Source organism: Astyanax mexicanus, chromosome 4, assembly GCF_023375975.1.
Source record: "Astyanax mexicanus isolate ESR-SI-001 chromosome 4, AstMex3_surface, whole genome shotgun sequence".
In the NCBI taxonomy this organism is placed as follows: Eukaryota; Metazoa; Chordata; class Actinopteri; order Characiformes; family Acestrorhamphidae; genus Astyanax; species Astyanax mexicanus.
Window position 1 is genome coordinate 41,216,843 of NC_064411.1, and position 24,106 is coordinate 41,240,948.

General features: G+C 37.5%; 4 protein-coding genes across 5 annotated transcripts in view; 3 read left to right on the forward strand and 1 right to left on the reverse strand.

Annotated features, from left to right (window-relative positions):
* Positions 1–24,106, forward strand: part of LOC103044296 (P2Y purinoceptor 13) — a 353,924-nt gene that overhangs the window by 75,050 nt on the left and 254,768 nt on the right. The gene's annotated exons all lie outside the window — the stretch shown is intronic.
* wdr53 (WD repeat domain 53) lies at positions 1,805–7,921 on the forward strand. 2 transcript variants are annotated; one of them, XM_022678806.2, is made up of 3 exons: positions 1,805–1,949; positions 3,490–4,035; positions 6,903–7,921. In XM_022678806.2, the coding sequence occupies exons 2-3, from the start codon at positions 3,547–3,549 to the stop codon at positions 7,596–7,598; spliced, it is 1,185 nt and encodes a 394-aa protein (XP_022534527.2). In that variant the 5' UTR covers positions 1,805–1,949; positions 3,490–3,546; the 3' UTR covers positions 7,599–7,921. The 2 variants fall into 2 exon arrangements, with proteins under 2 accessions (XP_022534527.2, XP_022534528.2); XM_022678807.2 differs by lacking the exon at positions 1,805–1,949 and adding an exon at positions 3,028–3,111.
* On the reverse strand, positions 9,217–15,055 carry srprb (SRP receptor subunit beta). The gene is made up of 7 exons (XM_022678805.2): positions 14,856–15,055; positions 14,094–14,188; positions 13,892–13,969; positions 12,967–13,049; positions 11,815–11,951; positions 11,479–11,533; positions 9,217–9,919 (listed from the first exon to the last, which is right to left on the reverse strand). Exons 1-7 carry the CDS (start codon positions 14,995–14,997, stop codon positions 9,709–9,711), a joined length of 801 nt encoding a protein of 266 aa, XP_022534526.1. The 5' UTR covers positions 14,998–15,055; the 3' UTR covers positions 9,217–9,708.
* The window catches only part of LOC103022473 (collagen alpha-1(XXVI) chain), a 56,585-nt gene continuing 51,565 nt past the window's right edge, over positions 19,087–24,106 (forward strand). The window contains exons 1-3 of the mRNA XM_022678804.2: positions 19,087–19,452; positions 21,299–21,421; positions 22,355–22,458. Of these exons, the coding sequence (XP_022534525.2) occupies positions 19,283–19,452; positions 21,299–21,421; positions 22,355–22,458 (397 nt within the window). The 5' untranslated portion in view covers positions 19,087–19,282. The remainder of the gene's footprint in view (positions 19,453–21,298; positions 21,422–22,354; positions 22,459–24,106) is intronic.

Genomic DNA, 24,106 nt, shown 5'->3' on the forward strand with positions numbered 1-24,106 from the left:
GTTTGTGCAGTGACCCAGAAAGGAGCTCGACTCATCAAAACCACTGCATCCAGTGAATCAGCTATAAGCAGCTATTGTGTGTACACCAATTATCTCTTCACAATCACTTTTAGTGCATGTGTGAGGGTGTGTGTGAGAGTATGTGTGAGTGAGGGAGTGAGAGAGATAGAGAGTGTTAAAGAGATGCAGAGTGATATAAAAAGTTTCAAAATGCAATGGTGACAATGCAAAAACAGATTTAAATGCATGCACAGTTCTTTGACACGTATATTGTTTTTTCATTCACAAGAAAATCTGTAAAAAAAAATAATTTACAGAATCTACATTGCAATAAAAAGGTTTTTATGCACTACATATAGACACAATCCGTATGGTTTGCATAATTATTGCATTAATTTAATACTATAAATCTATTTTTATATTCTAATTATAGTGAAACCCAGTTTAGTGCTACATCAAGTCCAGTTATGCATTAATTTTTAATGTTTAATATTTTTGAACCATTAGTTTTATTAAAGAAACATTGAGGAACCATTTTAGGCTGTATGTTTTATATAATGGTAAGTTTATTTTTATGTTAAATGTTTTGTCTGATTCTCTGTCCTGTAATTATATTTCTGCAAAGCTGCTTTGCGGCAACACCAGTAAAAAACGCCATGTAATTAAATTTGTTTAAAATTGTCCACGCTCTTAGTTGATCAGATCATTTGATTCTACCCCTTCAGGATAATGGCTTGTGTCAAGAGTTAAGCTCATCTATTATGCCTAAATCAAAATAATAATATCTTTCCAAGATGGAGCTTCCTTCATTAATCTAATCTTCACTAAACCAATTCAGCCTCATCCCCAAATGGTAAGTAAGGAGATTTTACTTAAATTTAAAGTTTACATCTTATTAAAAAAGAGTATAGGCTATAAATATTAAATATAGTTTCATAGTTTAGTAGATTTTTAAATCTAGATTTTTGTTCTGCATTTTGGTCAGCAAAATAGCTATGTCCATAAAACTAGCTAGAACTGCTCTATAACTTGTGGCAGTTCAAATGTAAAAAAAAAATTAAAAATTGTTTTTTAATCAGTACTTTCTACATTTAGAATTAGAATAGTTTCTGATTGGCTCTACTGCTCAATTGTTTGATGCTAATATATACAATATATGCTATATACAGTATTATATATACTTATTTTAAATAGCCATAACAACTGTAATTTGTTGTTTATATTTTCTAAAAAAAAAAAAATGAAAGAATTTATTATTTCATGAAGGTTAATATTATTTTAGAAAGGTGTAAATATTTAATTGGATTAATTATTCTGTAATTATTATTATTATTATTATTATTATTATTATTATTATTATTATTTTACTTAAAAAAACTTTGAGCTTGTTAATGGTGTAAACATTTATTTATTTATTTATTTATTTTGGTTTTTTTGCATAGGCATAGGTATCTAGCATTGTAAGCCTGTTGGGTGCATCAGCTAAATTGCTGTATTTCAGAATGCTGGGGGTGAATAAATAGAGGTGGGTATATTCGACAAAAGTTTGTAATCGTTATCATGTTTCACCACACCAAAAGTCTATTTCACACAGGATTTCTCCTTTATTAACATTCATGTATTAAATACAGAATAAAGAAAGAGGAGATATAAATGAATATGTGTAATATTCAGTGCCAAAAGAGCTTAAGCTCCTTTTCTGTTCAAAAATAACAGATATTACAACATTTACCACACAAGCTAACTATCATTAGCTAACTATCATAAGCTAATTCCCTGACGTCATCAGCGCGCGACGGCTGGGTCTGTAGTAAACACGTGTGTGGGCTGCAGTGTTACAGAGCAGAGCTGCCTGGAGCTGAGGACTTTATTATTAATCACAGCTACAGATTTTCTATAATACACAGAGAGAGAACCCCACAACCCTGAGAGAATTCAGCTCATATCAGGTAAAACTGCGACTATACTGGTGTTTAGAGTCAGAGAGAGTGTGTGTGTGTGTGTGTGTGTGTGTGTGTGTGTGTGTGTGTGTGTGTGTGAGAGAGAGAGAGAGAGAGAGAGAGAGTCAGAGCAGCAGCACAGAAACACTGATACAGGTTATAAATGTGCTGAATTTCACACACTTCAGAATAAAGTACTAAACAGTATTGTCATACATTAAATTGCTCAGGAAATAAACACTAATCCTGAACGTGTGATGGAGTTAGAGTGTATAGAAGTGTCTCTACTACTAGACTTCACTCCTAAAGGCTAAAGTCTAATAACAGAAGGTAGCTAAGCTAACCTGCTAACTCGCCAATTCTGCACACGTTGAGACAGCCTGTTGTTTTTGGAGTTAAAAACGTTGTCACAACGTTGTATGCCAACATTTAACCCCTATTACTACGTGTTTTTATTTTATTTATTGTTTTTGTAATGGTTCTTAACGTTCTGATAACATTTAGTCCTGTATTCTCTAAATTTAATATGTGCTTGTCACATTTGGGAGCCAGGTATCAGAAAGTAGTGAGTATAATTTTAAGTGTAAATTAAGACAGTACATCTACAGCTCTGGCAAAAAAACAATGAGGCCACAAAATAAGTTTCTTTGATTGTGCTAAATTGAAAACCTCTGGAATATAATGGAAGAGGAAGATGGATGATCACAAGCCATCCAACCAAGCTGAACTGCTTCAAATTTTGCACCAGGAGTGGCATAATGTTATCCAAAAGCAGTGTGTAAGACTGGTGGAGGAGAAAATACCAAGATGCGTGAAAACTGTGATTAAAAAACAAATATTGATTTCTGAACTCATAAACTTTAAGAATATGAACTTGTTTTCTTTGCATTATTTAAGGTCTGAAAGCTCTGCATCTTTTTTTATTTCAGCCATTTCTAGAAAAAATAGAATATCATTAAAAAGTTACTTTATTTCAGTAATTCAGTTTAAAATGTGAAATTACTAATTTTTGATGATTATGGCTTACAGCCAATGAAACCCCAAAAATCAGTGTCTCAGAAAATTAGAATTTTACATATGTAAGATCAATTTGTATGTTTGGCAGTGTGGGCAGTGTGCCAAATCCTGCTGGATAATGAAATCTGCATCTGAATAAAAGTGGTCAGCAGAGGTAAGCATAAAGTGCTGTAAGATTTTCCTGGAAAACACTGCACTGAATTTGGACTTTATTTAATACAGTGGACCAAATTTGTCTAAATCTTGTTGTCGCCGCTGAACTTTTTTCAAGTTGTTTAATATTGTAATAATGAGGTTGTGACAACTTTTTGACACACAGTAAACAGCACCACCTTAAGAGAAGAAAGTAATTGAAAATATAGTTTTAAAATACTGTTAAACTGGTGCATTGGGCCATATCTTTATAAACACTGGATATACACTGGAGTAATATTTTACTTATTGTATAATGATCTTTTGGCCTGAGACCCTTCAGCTTACCCTTCATCTGTAAACCCTTTACTATGACCATTTTTTCTCTTTTCTCTCATAGCTGTGGCTCACACCTTCACCCTGACCTCGGCAGGTGAAAGCCCTGGTAAACAGCAGCATGGCTCAGAGGTGGAGCGGAGTCCACGCTTCCCCTGTGCTGTGTGTTGGTGCTGCAGGGGGACCTGATGGTTTGCTGGCCTCTGGTGCTGAAGGGGGTGAAGTGGCTGTTTGGAATCAGGAGGGGCAGCCTCTGGCTCAGCTTCGTCTCAGCGGTGAGGAGGACGTCACCTGCACAGCTTTCTCCCCGACGGCTCCAGGGTTGCTCTACGTGTCTCACGGGGAGACGGTCAGCGTCCTGGACCCTCGGAACCTCGCCGGGCCTGTAGAGGAGCTAAAGAACGTTGGAGAGGATGAGATTAATTCCCTGTCGGTGAACGAGACGGGCACCTCTCTGGCTCTGGGGGACGATTCGGGGGCCGTGAGGGTGTTGGATCTGCAGACGGGTAAAGTCAGCCGGACGCTGCGCAAACACACCAACATCTGCTCTTCAATATCCTTCCGGCCACAGAGACCGCAGAGCCTTGTGTCTGCAGGACTGGACATGCAGGTGAGGGTGTTGCAGTTTGAGTAGTTACAGTGGCATTCAAGAGTTAAAATACTCTTAGTAAAATCTCTGTTATATGAAAAGTTACATTGAACTGATCTCTGAAAGAATAAACATAACACTTTGATTAATATTATTAAGCAAAAGTACTGTATTATTCATGTTTTGTACAATTTTAGAGTGAGTACCTTGCATACATTTGAGCACCCCAAGGTCTCAGGCATAATTATCTTATTAGGGAAATGGTTGTGTCCCAATTTCAAATTACAGTAATACCATAAGGAAAATGCTTAACTTTATAGTGAAGGATTTTACAGGTTGGTAAACAAAACAAAGTAAAGGCACAAATCCATTTTAATGGTGTTCTCCTGCTGCTACCGCTTTCTTACTGCACTGCTATGTACAAATCTATAATTCTTGAAAAATATTTTTTTCTTTTAAAGTCAAACATTTATTTAATCCGTTTATTTACAGTAAGCTTCGATTTCCAATATTTTTTAACAGCGCGGTTAGCAGCATTAAGCGGCTGTAAATGCTGTCCGACAGCACTACACTGAGGTATCCTGAGTGTTCCAGCAAGCCAGGGTGCTGCAAGCTAACCGTTCGTCCCACATAGTTTGTTTTATCACCAAAACACGCAGACTACAGTGCAATATACTCACCTCTGAACACCGAAAGAGCTAGCACTGTGATTAGCGACTAATGCTAATACTGCTCCAGTGCTGGAGAAACTTTACTGAAACTCCTGAGTGGCTTTACTGCTCCTTACAACCTGACTGATAGAATTCATACATAAGACTCAATTTCCATGTTACATATATAACATGTGGCAGATTATACATGCCTAATATTGTTTATCATACTATATATTATCTAAATAAAATAGAGTGCAGCCCTATTGTAGAGTATCACTAATTAGTATGCAGTTGGGAAACACCCTGTTGCTTGTTCACAGTCGTTGTTGGGAAAGGTCAGGTGATGCAAAGTCAGATCTTTACAAATACTCTGATTCATTAAACCATGTCCCGACAATATTTGAAATATGCAATTGGGCAATGTATCTCTAATTCAGCCGCTCCAGACAGCCGATCATATTTGTGATTTAAGGATTTAAAGCAGCTCTGCTTGATGCTTTGTGGTCACAGGGCAAGGCATTTTCTTGGTCAACCACTAGATAGGACTGGGAAGCTCACAATAATAATAATAATAATACATTTAGAGTTCAAAATGAAGTTCATAAGACCAAGAAAACCTTCAGAGAGTACAGGACGATGGATAACTAGAAAGGCAAAGGAGGTTAAATTCTTGGTTTAATCCAAGGTTCCAGATTCATTTCCTAAGTGTTGTAAGCTAATATACTGATATGTTGCCCTCTAGTGTTTTTAAGTTGTAAAGGATCTGTGATAAACCATGGGTTTACAGTGTGTGTCAAACAGTGTGTACATTTTATACAAAATATTGCATTTAGTCTATTTAACCATTTTTTTATTAATATCAAAACATGGAAAACTGGTATTTACTATTACTTCAGCCATTTCTTTAGCCATTGGCATTTGGTGGGGATGCATTAAATATTTGGCAACCAAAATTGTTCAGCAGGAAAAGGCAAAAAATATTTTCAGTGTTAGACCATAAAAGTGAAAAGAACAAGTAATTTATACCAAACAATGATGATTAAATTATAACCAGCTGGGATTAAAAAAACAAGTTTTTTTCCTTGAAAAGCAAGACAAAATACATTTAGGCTGTGTTGTCTATTCAATGGTTAAAACAGGAACAAAATTAATTAAAAGCTTATGGTTTAACTTTGTTCTGTTTTCAACAAGAAATGTAATTTGATCCCTACTTTAATTATTATATACATATCTTTGCAAACATTTAAATACTGCTTGACAAAACCTATTAATATTAGAAACAAGTAAAGTTATTAAACTAATTATAACATGCAATACAGCTTTGAAAAACATTAAGAGACCATTTCAGTTTCTGAATCTGTTTCTCTGATTTTGCTATTTATAGGTATATGTTTAAGTAAAATAAACATTGTTGTTTTATTCTGTGAACTACGGACAACATTTCTCCCAAATTCTAAATAAAAATATTGTCATTTAGAGCATTTATTTGCAGAAAATGAGAAATTACTGAAAAAAAAAGATGCAGAGCTTTTAGACCTTAATTAATGAAAAAAAAAGTCATATTCTTAAGAGTTTAAAAATCAATATTTGGTGGAATAACCCTGGTTTTATAGTTTTCATGCATTTTGGCGTGTTCTCCTCCACCAGTCTTACACACTGCTTTTGGATAACTTTATGCCACTCCTGGTGCAAAAGTGCAAGCAGTTCAGCTTGGTTGGATGGCTTGTGATCATCCATCTTCCTCTTGATTATATTCCAGAGGTTTTTTAAATTGGTTAAAAAGTACATAAAACAACAGCATTTGAAACTAACACAAAGCTTTTCCAGTCCATGTAGTTTAAGTATTGCAATAGAACAGGACCTTATGGAGCAGTTGATCGAAGCGTGAACCTTTTGGCATCATGCCTAATGTCAGGCATGGCCTAGAGGGTGAGCTGTGGAGCAGTGGAATAAACTGTGTTCTCTGGAATGGGAGTCCAACATCCTGACCGCACTTATGCTCTTTCTGCTTAATGCATTTAAATCTTCATGGCAAAATGCTCCAAAATCTAGTAGAAAGTATTCCCTGGACAGTAGAGACAGTTACTCCAACAAAAGCAGGATAAACCTGATTTAATACCTTTTGAAGATCTCTAAAGAAACATAAAGAGGAAACAACAGATGTCCCAAAATCTATAAATAGCAAAGTGGTCAAGAAACAATCTTAAGCCTTAAAAGTGTCTTCTTGTCTTTTAGGTGATGCTGTGGAACCTGCAGAAGGCTCGGCCGGTGTGGACCTACAGCCTGCAGGAGGCAGCCGAGGAAGAGGACGGCCACCAGCAGAGGGCAGGTCAGATGTTTAACCCTCCGCTTGCCCACTGCATCAGCGCGGCGTCCTGCGGGAACGTGCTGGCGTGCGCCGCCGAGGACGGCCGTGTTCACCTCACACGCGTGGGCTCGGGGTCCAGGCACGAGCAGCAGGGAGGGATAAAAGCCCACAGCCAGGGGGCGTCTCAGGCCCACTTCCTCAGCTTCCTACCCCACCCTTACTGGCTGGCCACTGGGGGTAACGACGGAGTGGTGGCACTGTGGGATCTAAGCGAACACCCCCTGGTGGCTGGAGAAGGAAAAGGTCAGGGGTCCAAGACTAAAGCAGCACCAGCCCATCGCCGGAAGCCCAAAAGCAAAGCTAAGTCTAAGTCTCAGAACCAGAGAGATGCCCAGGCTGAAGAAGAAAAGACAGAAAAGCAGCAAAGTGAGGAGAACCTTTCAGGAGAGGCCAGCGGTGTAGATCCAAATCAGGAGAAGAGCACAAAGACTGGACCCAAGCTTAAGTTCAGCCACGAGGACAAGGTGAACTGGGTGTGTCCAGTTATGCTAAAGGGCCAGCCTAGCCTTGTAGTAGCTGACCAGAGCTCCAGCTTATCTGTGTACTCTCTGGCTGGGCTATAGCCCATCAGCCATCAGCCTGTGAAACTTTTGAACTTAGATTTATTTAAGTTTTTTAATAGATTTATTTATTTTTTTGTGTGGATATTTTTCTTGATGGTGCTGGGAGGACGTGTGGAATGCGTGACTGCAAAGGACTGACCCTGCTTTTGTGGCAAACTGCTATTGATGATGTCATATCATAACATAAAAAACGTTAGCATATATATATATAGTATATATTTTAGACCAATCCTATTGGTCTGTTCCTCTTGAGATGTTCAGAAGTGTAAAGAACAACTGTTCTTTCTTCACACAATGTAGAAAAATAAAAGTTTTGCTACATATCTGTGCCTTGATTGGTGTCCGGTTTCCTGTGTGGTGAATGATGATTAACATAAGTAAGGCAACACACATAGTATTATTTTTATATCATATATAATTATATGTAACAGTAGACTTTTAAATAAGCTACTATAATAAATATATAGCCAGAGGTAGCTATTGCAGGTCTAAACACAATAAGCCCAAGGAGACTTAATTACCCAATATATGGCAGCATTGATGCTAATAATGCACTCCATATAATTCCATATATTTAGGATTAAAGTAAAATAAATGATACTGAACAAATATAATCTGTCTCTAGTAGATACATAACGGGAAATGAGAACATTGGGAATTTTTCTTTTGCTAAAAACAGCAAAAAAATAGTACTCTGATGTAATAATTAGGGGTGGGTGATATGGCTCAATATTTTAGGGTATAATATCGTTCAGGATATAAAAAAATGTTGGTGATATTATTGTGTGCAGTATGATATGGCACACCCTTAATGTGTATCATTTTTTATGTTGACAAAACCAAAGTTCCAGTCTGCTGTCTATTTATAGTATCTCAGAAAAGTGAGTACACTCCTCACAATTCTGCAAATATTGTATTATCTTTCCATTGGACAACGCTATAGAAATTAAACTTGGGTATGACTTAAGAGTAGTCAGTGTATAGCAGGATAGATATGCTGTGTTCAGAAAGTTACTGAACACACAGCCAATAATGCCCGAATAGCTGGCAAAACAAGTAAATACACCTTACAGTAAACACATGCCAAATTGTGTTAAATTGTGTTCTTGTTTCTCCCTGGTGTCACGTCACTTGTTAGAGTTACAATGGTCCATGTGTGAATGGAGAGTGTTTTAGGTAGAATTCTCTCATACTGGCTATTGGATTTTCAACATGACATCTCATGGCAAAGAACTCTCTAAGGATGTGAGAGAGTTTTTAGTATTTACAAAGACTTTTGTGTTTAATAGCACCAAAGGTTCCTGACTTCTTTGCCCCCTAAGTTAAGTTCAATGACATCCATGTCTCAAGTCATAGTGATGATGAGCTGCTGTTATTCCCCTTATTTATTGATAAAAATGGTAATCGTAGAATGTACATGGGAATAAACACAGGTTTGTTTCTCTAAATAAGTTGAAAAAATTTAAAACTAAATCAACTGCAGTACTAATAGTTTCTAATGCTTTCTATATTTCTAATGGTGACACTGCTTTCTATACCAAAAGTGCCTAAAGAAATAATAAAAAAAAAACTGATAAGCATTACCTCAACTTAGAAGAAGAGATTAAAAACTCTCAGATTTAAGAATGCAAACATCAGAAAAACTTTATTTATTTATTTATTTACAGTTGTTAAAAGTTGATGCAGGACCAAAACTACATTGTTGTTAGCTGGATCTCAGCTCTAAGGCACAAAGCAGACATGGACATGACATAAATGACAGAGTAACAAATGCATTGTACCTTGAAAAGCATCACATCCGCCCACAAAAATAAATAATATTTCATTATCTAGGGTTAGAGTCATAACCCTTTATGAAAAACATTAAGATGTACCAAGAGATGGGCTCTTACCAATACCTTGGTTATCAATCTTGCACTTAGAGCAAATTGAGGGGAAAATAAAGTTAAATTTTGTCACCTGGGAGAATTCTAATTAAAAAAAAAGTTATAGTGTCATAAGAAACAATACTGACGAGAAAGTAAATAACGAAGACGTTTAATGCAAACACGTGCATTAAGAGGGAGTTTCTGAATGGAAGAAAAACAACAATCAATCACAGATCAGTCCATCACAGCTTAGCCAGACTCCTCTCCAGAGCCTCGATGTCGGCGTCCTCGTCTTCACCCTTGCTGCCACGAGCGCTGCACTCTACAAACTCCACCTTCATGGGCAGCTGAGAGAAGTCAAAGTCCTTCCCTCTCTTCCCCAAGTGCACCGCTGTCCCGTCAGAGCCGTCCTGAGAGGTGAGGGCTGCAGAGCGGGTCATCCTCAGAGTGTTCCTGTTACAAACAAAAATGCTAATTTTACATTTAATGCACATATTCCACAGGTCTGGGCAGCGTTCTTTAACTTCCATGCGACATGGTAAAAATCATGGGACCACATACAAAGTCCTGTCCCAACACATTTGGCATTTTTCCTGTATTATATTATATCATATCATATATATTATATTATATGTTACAAAAAGAAACCACTTGAGTTTCTTTGATTTTACCTAATTAAAAATCTCTGGAATATAATCAAGAGGAAGATGGATGATCACAAGCCATCAAACCAAACTGAACTGCTTGAATTTTTGCACCAGGAGTGACAAAGTTATTCAAAAGCAGTGTGTACGAACGTGCCAAGATGCATGAAAACTGTGATTGAAAACCAGGGTTATTCCACCAAATATTGATTTTTGTTTTCTACAAATAAATGCTCTTTTTACTCAAACATAAACCTATAAATAGCTAAATCAGAGAATCTGATTCGGACATTGAAGTGGTTTAATTTTTTATATTATTTTTTTGTATATTATATTATATTATATTACATGAGTTACATTTGAGTTTCTTAAGCATATAATGACCAGTGCAAAATGCAGAACAAGGCTATACTATATGGACAAAAATATTGGGATGCCTGCATTTTCATTGTTTCTTCTGAAATTAAAGGTATTCAGAAACATTTTATACTAATTTTGTTGGAGTAACTGCCTTTACTGTCCAGAAAAAGTCATTCTACTACATATGACAGTTCATCGATATGATGATTTAATTGCATTCAGCAACAAGAGCATCAAAGCCTGAGCCTTTATTACATCCTGTCAACATCAGCTACATGAGCAGAGTCTCTCTATACTTCATATTAATTGGTTTGTAGACAATGTTAGTTATGAGTTCGGAGAGTTGCTATGCCAGGTGTTGAAATTAATTCTGAGTGTATAAGTTTTTTTCTGTTGATAAATAAGTGTTAATTTACTGTTACAGTAAATTAATGAATTGCCAGTTTAAGCGTTTGTGTTTGTGTGACGCACCTGCACACCAAGGGGATTTGGATTTCTTTTTTTCCTCTGGAATAAAGATTGGCTTAACTTCCTGTAATTAGCCTGAAAATGATTAACCAACTAGAAAAGTGTTTTATGCTGCTGGAGAACTGGACCATGGTTTAGTAGATGCAGACCAAGACCTCTTTTGGTCAAATAGGAATCAATCCCCGCTATCAAAGTCAACAAAACTGAGATTAACTTTTTCTAACACCCTTCATTTCAGAAGAAACAATGTGTGTATATATTGAAAATATGTAAATATAAATAGATATGTACCAAATTGTATAGACATTTTTATATAAAATGTATTCAGAGCAGAAAACAAAAACTTACAGAAGATTCTATTATTCTTATACAGAACAAATCTTTTTGTTCTTTTCTGAATGCAGTACAGTGAAGTATGTGATTAAAGCTTGTTCCTAATTGCTATTCAACAATTATAATAAATAAAATCTAACATTAATAGTTTGTTCATAGAGTTCATTGTTAGCAGAAATAAAGTAATAAAAAAAGTAAAACACTCACAGCTCCTTCTCCAGCTGCTGCTGAATCAGTTTGGCTGACTTCGCCATTGTAATATCTACAATTAAAGAGAGAAGTGAAAAAATAAATAAATATTCAACACTTTTTACTTATATCAATACTAATATCATCTAAACATTTCTATAATTACAGTCTGCAGTATATGAGGTACCCACAGAGCCCACACAACTGTGCTGAAGGCTAAAGGCCAAATAACCACAGAACACCTACTACATCAAAAATGAACAAAGACATGAATCATAAACCACTCGAGGTAAAGAGATGAGTGTGTGGGGGATTTTAAATGCATCAGTTTTAGGTGCAACAGTGTGCTCGTACCTTGTTTGTTGCACGCGATCAGCAGAGTTGGGGCATTCCTGGTCACCACACTGTCCGTCAGCAAGGAGTAAAGCAACTCAGCCACATCCTTCACCTCCTTCTGGAAGACTGCACTGTCCACCACGAACACTATCGCTCTAGGGTCACAAGAAGCATTACATTAAATTCTGAGTTTCAGGCTTAGTGTCTTTAATTCATAATGACTAAGATCAGATTAGAAATTAGATTAGAAATAAGACTATGCTACATGGTCAAAAGTACTGGGATACCTGCCCATTCATTGTTTTTTTCGAGATGAATAGTAGTTATAAAAAAAAATAATAATAATAATAAAAAAATTATATTAGAATAATAATAATAAAATATATTTATATTATTATAATTATTTTTATTACTACTATTATTATTATTATTATTAATAATAATAATAATAATAGATTTTGTTAAGAGTATCTGTCTCTACTGTAAGGGAAGGCTGTCTACTGCATGTCGGGCATTGGGTGCAGCATGAGGACCTTCATGCATTCATTAGAAGACGTGTCCACAAACATTTGTGCATATAGAGTTCTTTTAATAGAGACTCTCCATACAGAATCCTTCGTAGTTCAGAATTAGGTTTAATCCCTGTCCGGGAAACCGTCCCATAGTGTATCAGTTTCTCTGATTTTGCTATTTATTGGTATATGTTTGAGTAAAATGAAAATAGGTCTTTTATTCTATAAACCACGGCCAACATTTCTCCCAAATAAAAATAGTAATTTTGAGCATTTATTTGCAGAAAATGAGAAATGGCTGAAATAACAAAAAAGAAGCAAAGTTTTCAGACCTCATATAATGCAAAGACAAACAAGTTTATATTTATAAAGTTTTAAGAATTTAGAAATCTATATTTTGTGGAATAACCCTGGTTTTTAATCACAGTTTTCATGCATTTTGGCATGTTCTCCTCCACCAGTCTTACACACTGCTTTTGGATAAATTTATGCCACTCCTGGTGCAAAACTTAAACAGTTCGGCTTGGTTTGATGGCTTGTGATCATCCATCTTCCAAACCAGCACAACACCCACTAATAGGCCAATGCCACTCCAGTGATGTTTCTAGAACTTTACACCAAAAAAAGCAATCTCTATTTAACCCATCACTGTATGTACCTTGCAGAAGCCTTAAACCTCTCCAAAAACTGAGGCCTCAGACTTTCATGGCCAGGAAGGTCAACAAGAGTCCAGGTGGTACCCTGCACACAAATAGACAGACACAAACATGAGTCAATGAGAATGCTATGCTATAGGACATATTATACGCTTATCCTGAAGTCAACAAACATCTCTTTGGTTTTGTCCACATTTAGAGCAATTTTACACACGAAAGTTCAAACCCAGGTCCAGGCACCAAGGTTTGTGTCTTTGTTACACTGTGTACATTTGGAGTTTGATTTCGGCACAACACCAATTCTTCTTTATCTCTGGCGTGGTTAACAGGTAACTAAACCCTCTGATTTTTGCTGACTCCACCCTCAGCTCAAATGTGAAAAATGCTTAAAAAAAATAAATAAAAAATGGGAAGAGTAGTTTGGGAGGGGCACCGGGTGATGTATGGGATTAGGGGCAGGTCAGAAGGGAGAGCTGACTGGTCTGAGCAGTGTGCCTCTGACAGCAGTGAGACGCAGTAGTGTGAAACTGTAGTGTGAAACCAAAACTAACTGGACCAACTGTACAGAATACAATGTAACTAACACACAAACCTTGGTGTCTGGACTTGGGTTTGAACTTTCAGGTGTAAAAACACCCTTTGTCTTACCACATTTTGATTCTTTGGTCCAGACCGAGGTCCGTGGCCCCTTTCACACCTGATATTTTGGTTTGGTCCAAAGTGAAAATCAGAAAGTCCAAACTAAAAAAGGCAGGTGTAAATCCACCTTTAGACATCCACTTTTACCTGAATGGCCAAATTCCCATCCATACATCTGGTCCATTTTATTCATCACAGACCAGCTTGGACCTGAAACTAGCTGCTGGGGTAAAGCTGGGGTTAAACTCAGCAGGGTAGTAGTGAGTTTTGTCACCATTATGGTCTTACCTTCTCATTTTTGGTTTTATAGTTTGCACTGTTTTCAGAGATGGATGTTTGAGTGTTTGTGAATCTCCCTGCCAAGAGCTGGAGAGACAGAAATAACCAGTTATACCCTGCTACAGATTAAGCAGTCCTTTAGGATAAGCAGTTATTAATAATAATAATATAAGGTATAGGGGGTATAAGAAAAGGTTAAAGAAACACTCACTCTACTGAAGAGAAGAGTCTTCCCTGAATCACACAAACCCACCAGCAGCACACTGCTTCTTTTAGTCTTGGTACTGAACAGAAACTTAAATAACACTGAAAAAAACACACAAATAGCAGCTTTTTAATACGTGTTTAATAAATCATGGCCTGGTTTAACAACAACAAAGCTATTTAACTACAAATAAGCTAGACTTCTGTGTAAAATGTGCAATAAAAAGCTATAAAATGCTTTTACAGTGATTTTTTTAAAACACCAGTCTTATTTTTTAAAAGTATCTAACTACAAAATAATCCAGACTTCTGTGTAAAATGTGCAAAAAGCTATAAAATGTTTTTACAGTGGAAATTTCTAAAACACCAGTCAGTTATTTTGAAGTTATTTAACTAACGTTACAAAATAACCCAGACTTCTGCATGAAATGTGCAATGAAAAAACTATAAATGCTTTTACAGTGGAACATTTTTAAACACCAGTCTTATTTTTTAAGTTATCTAACTACAAAATAATCCAGACTTTTGCATAAAATGTGCATAAAACGCTATAAAATACTTTTATTTTTAAGCTAGGCTTAGCCAACCTAGCTAATTGCTAAGCTAGTGCACGTCATTTTGTTAGGAAGCCACTTTTATCAGATCTTACAATAACGCGGATCGACCTGCTACTCAGATCCATCATTAGCCGCATATACAAGTCTATCCTTTCGCGTTACAGATCAGGTAAAATCACCAGTAAACGATGCCGTTAGCTTAGCACACTCACCTACTGTTATTATAACCACTGCTAAAGCCACGAACACCCCGATTAGGAAAGCAGGGTCCTGTTCTATAAACTCTTTAACCAGCGAGTCCAGAAACGGCTCGGAGGAAAAATCCTCCAAATCCAGGTTAATCTTCTCCTCCATAGCGGCGGTGCTGCTGCTGCTGCTTCTGTCACTGAGGCACTGAACACACACGTGTACTTACAGCGCCCGCGCACATGCGCAGTACACACACCGAGTCCGATACCTGAAAAAATATATATATTACCTCTAACTACTAGAAGGAGCCCAACAATGAGACCTAAATGAATGGGAGCTTGATTGATCTATTTTTTTTTTTTTTGCATTGATTAATTTTATAGTTGATGATTAGAATATTATATAAGACCAAGGAAAGCATGAAGTGCTGTAAGATTTACCGATAAAACACTGCACTGACCTGGGACCTGATATAACACAGTGGACCAACACTAGCAGATGATGACTCTCCAAAACATCACTGACCAGCAGGACTTGGCACACTGCCCACACTGCCAAAAGTGCCAATTGGTCTAATATAATTTTGGGGTCTTTAAAGCATAGTCATTAGCAATAAAATAAAATAAACACTTAAAATAGATAGCTCTGCTTGTAATACAAATATATATATTGTGGCGACCGCCAAAAAGCTGTAAGTACACCACTGAGTTCTTGTGTTTGCAGCAGAGTGCAAGGAGGAGGGGCTGCGTGTGTGTGTGTTTCTACGATGCAAGCCCCCCCCCCCCCCCCCCCCCTTACACTCTGCTCTTATTTACGGAAATGTAGTAGTTATTAATAGTAGAAGTGGCTGTTATCAGGTTGTTATGCCTTGTATTTACTGTGTTGGGGAAATGTTGGATGGTCACCGTTAGGGTGAACCACACTCCGTAGATAGGGCTGGCTCAGTTTAATGTTTGTGGGCAGTCGGGATAGATACCTCCATGTGCTTCTAAGTGCTATTAGTGAGAGTTCAGTTTTCCCAAATAAAGAGCTGCATTTCTGACACTCAGTATTTTGACAACGGCTTCTTCACACATACATAGACATATATTTTTCATTTTCAACAGAAAACTATTTTTAAGCAACTGGGATGCTATAGCATCACTTCTACTGAGCTAACTGGTGAGCTGATGCTGGAGGAGAGAATACTCACTTAAGAATCTCTTCGGAGTTTGTTTAACCACCAGAGGGCGCTGCCGGGTCCAAAATGAATGGGTTCATATCGAGCATTCGAGCAAAATCAATTTATAAAGGTTTGTTGTAGAAAACAAAAAAATATATAGGTATGTTTTCTTTGTATTTTGGGCAAAGTACTTTATTTTACTATCTGAAGTTAAAGGAATGTACTGGACAAATAGTTATACAGTTTTTAGCCAATTAGCTTCATTTACCCCAGCACAGAGACTGTGGTTTTATTTAAATTTGATTTCACCGGCATTAACAAACGTTGCAGATTTGTCTAACTAGATATCATTAACCAGGTTTGTTATGCTGGCCCAGAGTTCTCCCTGTTTACCATCTTAAGATGAAGGCCTTCAGCTTTGTAGGTCTAAATTTGACATATGGTTTCGTTATAGAACACAGCTTTAACTTGCCTTGGCGGATTACAGCAGAGAGAACTGCGTTTAGTACTTTTTGGGAGTATAGATATATAGTGAGTTACAGTATATAGAATAATGTCTGATTTTACCATGCCATCTGAGAACCCGAAGAGCACCAGCAGCCACTATGATTTGTCTTTGCAGGGGCAGACTTCACCAGATAATACTGTTGCTGGTGAAACACCCAAAGTCTTTAAAGTTTTACACATACCAGTCATTTAAACCTTATTTTATGAAGAAAGAAAGCAGTAACATTTACACATCAGTGGCAACTCAAGTGCAATAAATCAATCTTATAATTTTAATTGAAAAACGTCCACAGCCGACCACAAAACTAAAGCAGAAGAATGTTCTCAATTAAGTGCAAAGTCTCATCATTAAAAACAGGTATTTAAGTAAGTTTAAATTCTGAAGCAGCAGAATATTTGCGTGGTTTGAATCATGTTGCTAATCACCGGTTTGCTAATCACGTTTCGCAATTTTTTTAAACGCATGTATTAATTCTACTTAATATTAAGGAAAAGATCTATACATTAACAAAGCTGGTAAAAGACAAAAGCATCCAACCAGACAGATCTAAAGATTGTCATATTATTCACAGATTTATAGTTATTGGTTTCAATAACCTCAAAAAAAACAAAAAAAAACTAAACTGTAATAAAACTGCTGTTAAAACAAGTGCGCCTAAAATGTTTAAATGGATGTCAGCGTTGTGGAAATCACATTCTACACAAATTATGTTCACATATCGGTTCAAACTAAAAGTACGTGTGTGCTGTTTGAGGTTAAAAAAGTTATATTTAACACTTTAGTCCTTTAACATATACACACAAGCAGCAAATTAAGGTCAGCATTAGAGTCTTCAGACCAGTAAAACAAAGAGAATCATCCTTGCCTCCTTAAACCACTAGCTATCACACTAATTCTATCTTCAAAAAGACTTAATCGAAATACGCGCAATTAACGTTACCTGTATCATTCCATCAACCAAACATCATGCAAACACACTGGTAACAGAGTTCAAACCACATAATGAAAATAATAAACTTTAACTTAACGACTTCTTTTCACTTTTTTTTTTTTTTTTTTTTTTTTTTTGATAAGAAATCTCACAAGCCGTCTCACACACACCGTAGTCACCTCAAACGAGCTCCTCTTATGCGTTCCTACCGCCTGATCAGGTGACGAAGGAATCCCTAATTACTAATAATCAACACCTGGTAGCTGTTACATTAGTACGTACCGTGATCGTTTGAGGCAAAATTTTTTTTTTTTTTTTTTTTTTTTTTTTTTTTTTTTTTTTTTTTTTTTTTTTTTACAAGACGCCGTTTCCTCGTGTTATTAGCTTAATAGTAATCCTTCTTAAGCGTAATATCTTTATTTGGAAAATATCGGAGTTTAATTTGTTTCATTAGCGTAAGGAACTGGCCACGCTGTAGTTAATTATGAGTCGATTCTTTGACTTAAAGCACGTCTCAGAGTCGAATATTTGTTAGTAATATTTGGGTCGAGTGCATGTAATGTCAGAAAGAGTTTCAGATTGAGTGCCTTGGTTCTGTTAAACAACGCGGCTTTACCTCATAATTTTACCTAAACACTTTACTTCAACATTATTAAGGCACGGGTTCCTGTTTTTTAAGGCCTCCTGTTTTTATGCCTGACCTAAAAAAAGATTTGAAAAGTGGAAATTAATCAGTGCAGTTGAAGCTTCTTGCTGTAAAGATAGAAGACAACAAACTACAATTTTATTGAGTTCTTTAAAAAAATATAAAAAGCCTCTAAGGTGATATATTGTTGACCTTTACTTATTAAGGTGTGGGAATGAGAACCTAGTGCGTGGCCACGACTTATTAAGGTGTGGGAAAATAAAACATTTCTGTAAATAAATGCCCATGAAGAAACTCATCAGTTTATCTTCCTTGGGCAGTCATGTTGTGCGAAACCCCTGAGAGCTGCTTTCTTTGTTAGCTGTGAAAAAAGGGACCTTGTGGCCAAGCCTTAATGTCTATCATTAAATTAACTTGTTCCTGTGCCTTAATAAGTCGTGCCCACACATTAGGATCTCGTTCCCATGCCGTAATAATCAAGTTCCCACACATTAGGATCTCCTTCCCATGCCATACTCTTTAATAAGTCGTGGCCACACTTTTTTTTACATGATGTCACCTTAGGGGCGTCATAAAAAGTAAGTGTTTGAAAGTTTGTAAACCTATTAGAATTGTCTATATTTCTGCATAATTATGACCTGAAACATCAGATTTTCAAGTCTTTAAGGAAAAAGATCAAGAGAACCTTGTTAAACAAATGAGACAAAATACTAATTTATTTATTGAGGAAAATTATCCAATGTTACATTAGTATGTGAATTAGTATGAGAAATGTGTGTATTTCATTCTGAGGTAAAATAAACGCGTGGTAAATAGCTTTTTATCATCATAAAAGTCACACAAATGTCTTTACTCACATAATGCTATTAAATCATTATCGTTCCTAGGCTGTTTATCACCCTGTGGGATATACTATACTATAACACCCCACAAAGACAGGAATACAAACTTTAGTGTGTGTGTGCGTGTGCGCGCGCGGGGGGTACGCGAGAGTTTTTTTTTTTTTTTAGTTCAGACTCTCCTCATGTGTTGAATGGTCTGGTCTGCGCGTTCTGACGGTCTTCTGCTTTGCGTTGGCTTCCTCCAGCCGAGAACTTGCACCGACAGCAGTGGAGAACCGAGAGCGCGCATTCTGCTCCGTGAAGCTGAACGGGAGCGCGCGGGGATCCAGGCGGTGTGCTTGGCTTCAGCACTGGTGCAGCGATGTCACGGCACGCGCTATGGCTCTCCGTGTGCTGCATCCTCGCGTGTTGGACTGGACCTTCTCTCGGAACCGGCTTCATCTACCAGTTCCCTAACGGACTAACGGTGCAGCACGTGAACTCTGAACAAAGTGCTGGACCTCCAGCTGCGGCTATTAACTCCCAGCGCAGGTATGGACACATATCACACACTTTCACACACACACACACACGTTATTATGTTTTTGTAGCCATATAAGAATCGAAACCAGTTTTCTTCTTTAAACAGCTGGAAATAACAGCATGTGCAACTCAAGCTGGTCAATATGGTTTTGACAAGCATATGTTATTTTTTTGTTCTTGACCAAGTTGGTTGACCAGCAAAACCAACTTGACCAAGCTGGTTGATAAACAAGACCAGCATAACTAGCAAAACCAGCAAGACCAAACCTGTCAAACCATCATGACAAGCAGCTTAACTAGTTTGATGGTTTAGCTGGTCTACAGACATGATCCACCTCACCCAGCTAGGCAACCAGTATGACCAGCCATAGCCAATATAGTTGCCCGGCTTGACCAAGTTCTTTGGTTAGCAAGACCACTTTGACCAAGCTGGTTGACAAGAAAAATAATCTTGACCACACTGGTTGGCCAGTAAAACCAAGCCGGTGGACCAACAAGGTCAACATGACTAGCAAAACCAGCAAGACCAAACTTGTCAACCAGCATGACGAGCAGCTTAACTAGTTTGATGGTTTAGCTGCTCTACAAACATGATCTAGCTTACCCAGATAGGCAACCAGTATGACCAAGTCTCACCATGCTGGTTGACCAGAATAGCCAATATGGTTGAACGGCTTGACCAAGTTGGTTGACCAGCAAGACCTGCATGACAAGCAAGACCAGTAAGACCAAACTTGTCAACCAGCATGACAAGCATGACCACAGTCAAATGCAGCATGTTCTATGTTAGTCAAGAACTGAAAAAATTGCATGATGTTACTTGGTTTTGTTTGGCAACAGTAGTCAGGGACCCCTTCTAATTGCATTCAATAAATTCAGCAACAAGCCTTGGACTAAGCAGCATTTTAATTGTAGATTTCCTATTGAAAGCAAAAAATTAACAGGTAAACGAGAGCTAGGCTTGATTCATGTCTGGGAATCTGACTTACTGTGTTCCTAAGGAGTTAAAAAGTCAATTTTAAGCAATAAAGATTGAGTGAATCAGACAAAACCTCTCATTTGAACCAAGGCTTTAAAGTCTTTTATCCATTGGGTATTGGCATCCTCCAGGCTGTTTCACAGGTTGAAATATCTGGCTAGGTTTCAAGAATGTTACCCCTTATACATTTAGCCCACTTCTGCTTTAGATGTTTTGGAAATATTCGGAAAAAAAAGTTTTTTCTTTCTTTCTGCATTTTAACCCACAGTATGCTTGTTGTTTATTTAGACGTTTTATTAAATGTGCTGAGAGCTAAATATGTAGGACCTCTTGAGAGTTAAAGGGGATTACCACCCATTGGTCAAAATGTCTTTATCTCAGTCATTGTAATCGTTGACTTGTAAACAAAGTGATTTAGAGTGGGGTTTGATGTAAAATGGTTTATTGTAAAATAACAACATACAGAGTCAGATTTCTTTAGTTTTTAGTGGTGATGTATGGAACCAAGAGTCACAATGTCACCAATTCATTCACCTTTACATTAATTACAAGTAAGATCAAATACAAATACTACTTTGCATGATCATGCCCTACAAACTTTCTCTGGATACTCTCCGCGCAGTGTGCAGTTAGCTGTCTGAAAAGATCATTGGCTATTTCAGATTTTAGCCAAACATCAACCTAGCACCTGCCCACTTACCAAATCTGTGCCTAACTTCCACTTGTTGGATTGAAGTAGCCATTTATTTAACCTGGAAAGGCTTTCTCAAATGGGTGAGGTATGTATCTGTTAAGGTGTATAAATATAATGAGTCAAGACTTTGATGTAACAGTTTTGAGGGTTTTGAATCAGCTTTTGAATCTGTTTTTCTCCAGAAACTGGTGTCAGTACACAATATCAAAGACGGTCACCTGCCAGGTCCACAACGGCACAGAGACGACCGTCCAAAGAGTGTTTCAGGGCTGCCGGTGGCCTGGACCCTGCTCGAAACTCATCAGGTAACTTCCATTAAGGCTATGTGTTGCCATTGTGTGATTGTTCACTCTTTACTTGCTTTATGACATTTCTTTGCCAAATAACACATTTCAATTCACTTTAGTCCTGTAAATAATGAACACTGCAAAAAATACACTGCCTGGTCAAAAAAAAGGCGCCACCAAAAAAAAGATATTCCTTTGCTTTTAGCCTTTAGCTTTGATTGCGCCATGCAATCGCTGTGGAATCGTTTTGATAAGCTTCTGCAATGTCACAAGATTTATTTCAATCCAGTGTTGCATTCATTTTTCACCAAGATCTTCTCCAGATTTTCACAAAGCCTTCTCCAGCACATCCCAAAGATTCTCAATGAGGTTAAGTTCTGGACTCTCTGGTGGAACAATCCATGTGTGAAAATGATGATCTCATTCTCCCTGAATCACTCTTTCACAATTCCAGCTCCATAAATCCTGACATTATCATCTTGGAATATGCTCGTGTCATCAGGGAAGAAAAAAATCCATTGAAGAAATAACCTGGTCTATATTCAGTATATTCAGGTAGTCAGCTGAACTTATTCTTTCAGCACATACTGTTGCTGAACCTAGACCTGCAGACCAACTGCAGCATCAACCCCACATCAATTACTTACTTAAATCCAGGTGATGACTTTTTTGCCAGGCAGTGTAATATGTTAAAATATATTTTTCCTGGGTGTTTATTTTCTCTTGAAAATTTAACTGCACCTCTTCATTTTTTCACATCACATCAATAAGGCTTTGGCCAGTGACCTTGTGTGACGCAGTATGTTTGCTATCAGAAGGAACGCCAGAACTCTGGGATATTCCAGCGAGATGAATGAGAGATTGACCTATGAAAAAGGATTATTTTTGTCACAGTTGCAAGTGGGATAACGCTTTGATCCCAATGTGATTCAATATCCTTTTCTTAATCAGTTACAGGGCTCTGGTCAGACCTTCCTATAAGGTGGCCTACCGGCAGGTGACGGCACTGGAGTGGAGATGCTGCCCTGGATTTCTGGGTAGTGACTGCAGTGAAGGTAGGTGAATGCGATGGCTTGGTTTTGTAATTGATTTTTTTATTGTCCTTCACCCTTTTTACGTGAATTTTGGAGAATAAACTCTGAACTTCTTGTGCTGCCCCCATGACCCTGACAGATAAGGGGGTATTGACAATGGATGTATGGATGGATGGATTGATGGATATTGTGCTGCCCTTTTACATATGTAATGTACAGCCACAAATTTCCTGTGACAGGCAAGCTCTAACTGCATGGTTTAAGGCAAGGGGTAGTGTCTAAGCAGTATATGCAGGAGGAACTGCATCACTTACAGTGTGAAACACTGTAAATATACAGTAAATATTTACTTGATTTCAGTTATGAAAAGCCCTGATGATAATGGCATGTGACTTATGCCAGGGTACTGATGCTGGGTAAAGTTTTAGCTAGAGGACATTGGGTTGGACAGGTGGTTTCTGCTTGTAGTAGGAAGCCGGTCCTCCTGTCTCTCTGATTAGTAGAGTCAGGACAGAGAGTTAAGAGTTAAAAAGGAGGAGAGGGGTGGTGGAAATGTACAAAGTCTTAAAGTGGGATGTGTAAGCAAGGGAGATTGAATTTATAGAATTCTAGATTGGAAGGAAGAGCTTAAGGCACATTATTCCTCCAAAACCTCTATTATTTCCTAACACCATATATCAGTACTAGGCAAGGACTTTGGTCATTGCAGCATCAATGCTAACAGCGTGGTAGTGATGCTAACAGTGTGGTGGCAATGCTAATGGTTTGGTAGTCATGAAGGGTGAGACCTCTTCTTCTAGGTTGGCCCACTAGGAGGTCAGACAGTTAACTGCTCTATTCCTATAAGTTTTGTACTATGCAACTGGCAGGATCAAGTCTGGATGATGTCCAGTACAACTAATGTAATCATTTGCGTTCCCACATACAGCTTCTCCAGGTAAAATCCAAGAAAGGGCTGGGTTACCATACATGTGTGCAAGGGTCTCATGAGTTTTATTCAAGTTCTAGGGCTGGTCATAGCACCCAGTGTGACCCCTTTATTAAAACAGCGAATAGATTTACAACCAAAGCCAAACCCAGAATGTGGATAATATTACAGATCATGCATGCAGGAACTGGACTTAATTGGGTTATATGTCCACAGATCAGGTGTTACCACTATTTTAATGTTTATATAAGTGGTCTTAGCAATGTTCGAAACTGCGCAAAGTATATAATTTCCCACCACAATCTGCTGATCATGAGGAAAGTGAAGTGGACACTGAGTCGCTGAGGCATTCCATTGCAGAAGGAATGAGACCCTGACGCTGCACTTGTGAGGGCCTCCATATTGATAAGTCTCAAAGGAACAGTTTGGTACAATTACATTACAGTTATGGCATTTAGCAGATGTTCTGATCCAGAGCAATTTACAAAAGTGCTTCGCTATTTGCTCAGAAAATATCCTCAGCATATGTGAACATGCTAAAGTTAATATAGTCCAAACTATATGTCCAAATGTTCTTGGACACCTCTTTTAATGGATTAACCTATTGCTGACACAGATGTGTAAATGCATAGGTGATGCACTTCTTGTTTTGTCTATATAAAAAGAAGTATTGCTGTAAGAATGGGACTCTGCAACAGACAAGTATTAACTCATTGGCACAGTGCCTAGTGCCAGGTGTGG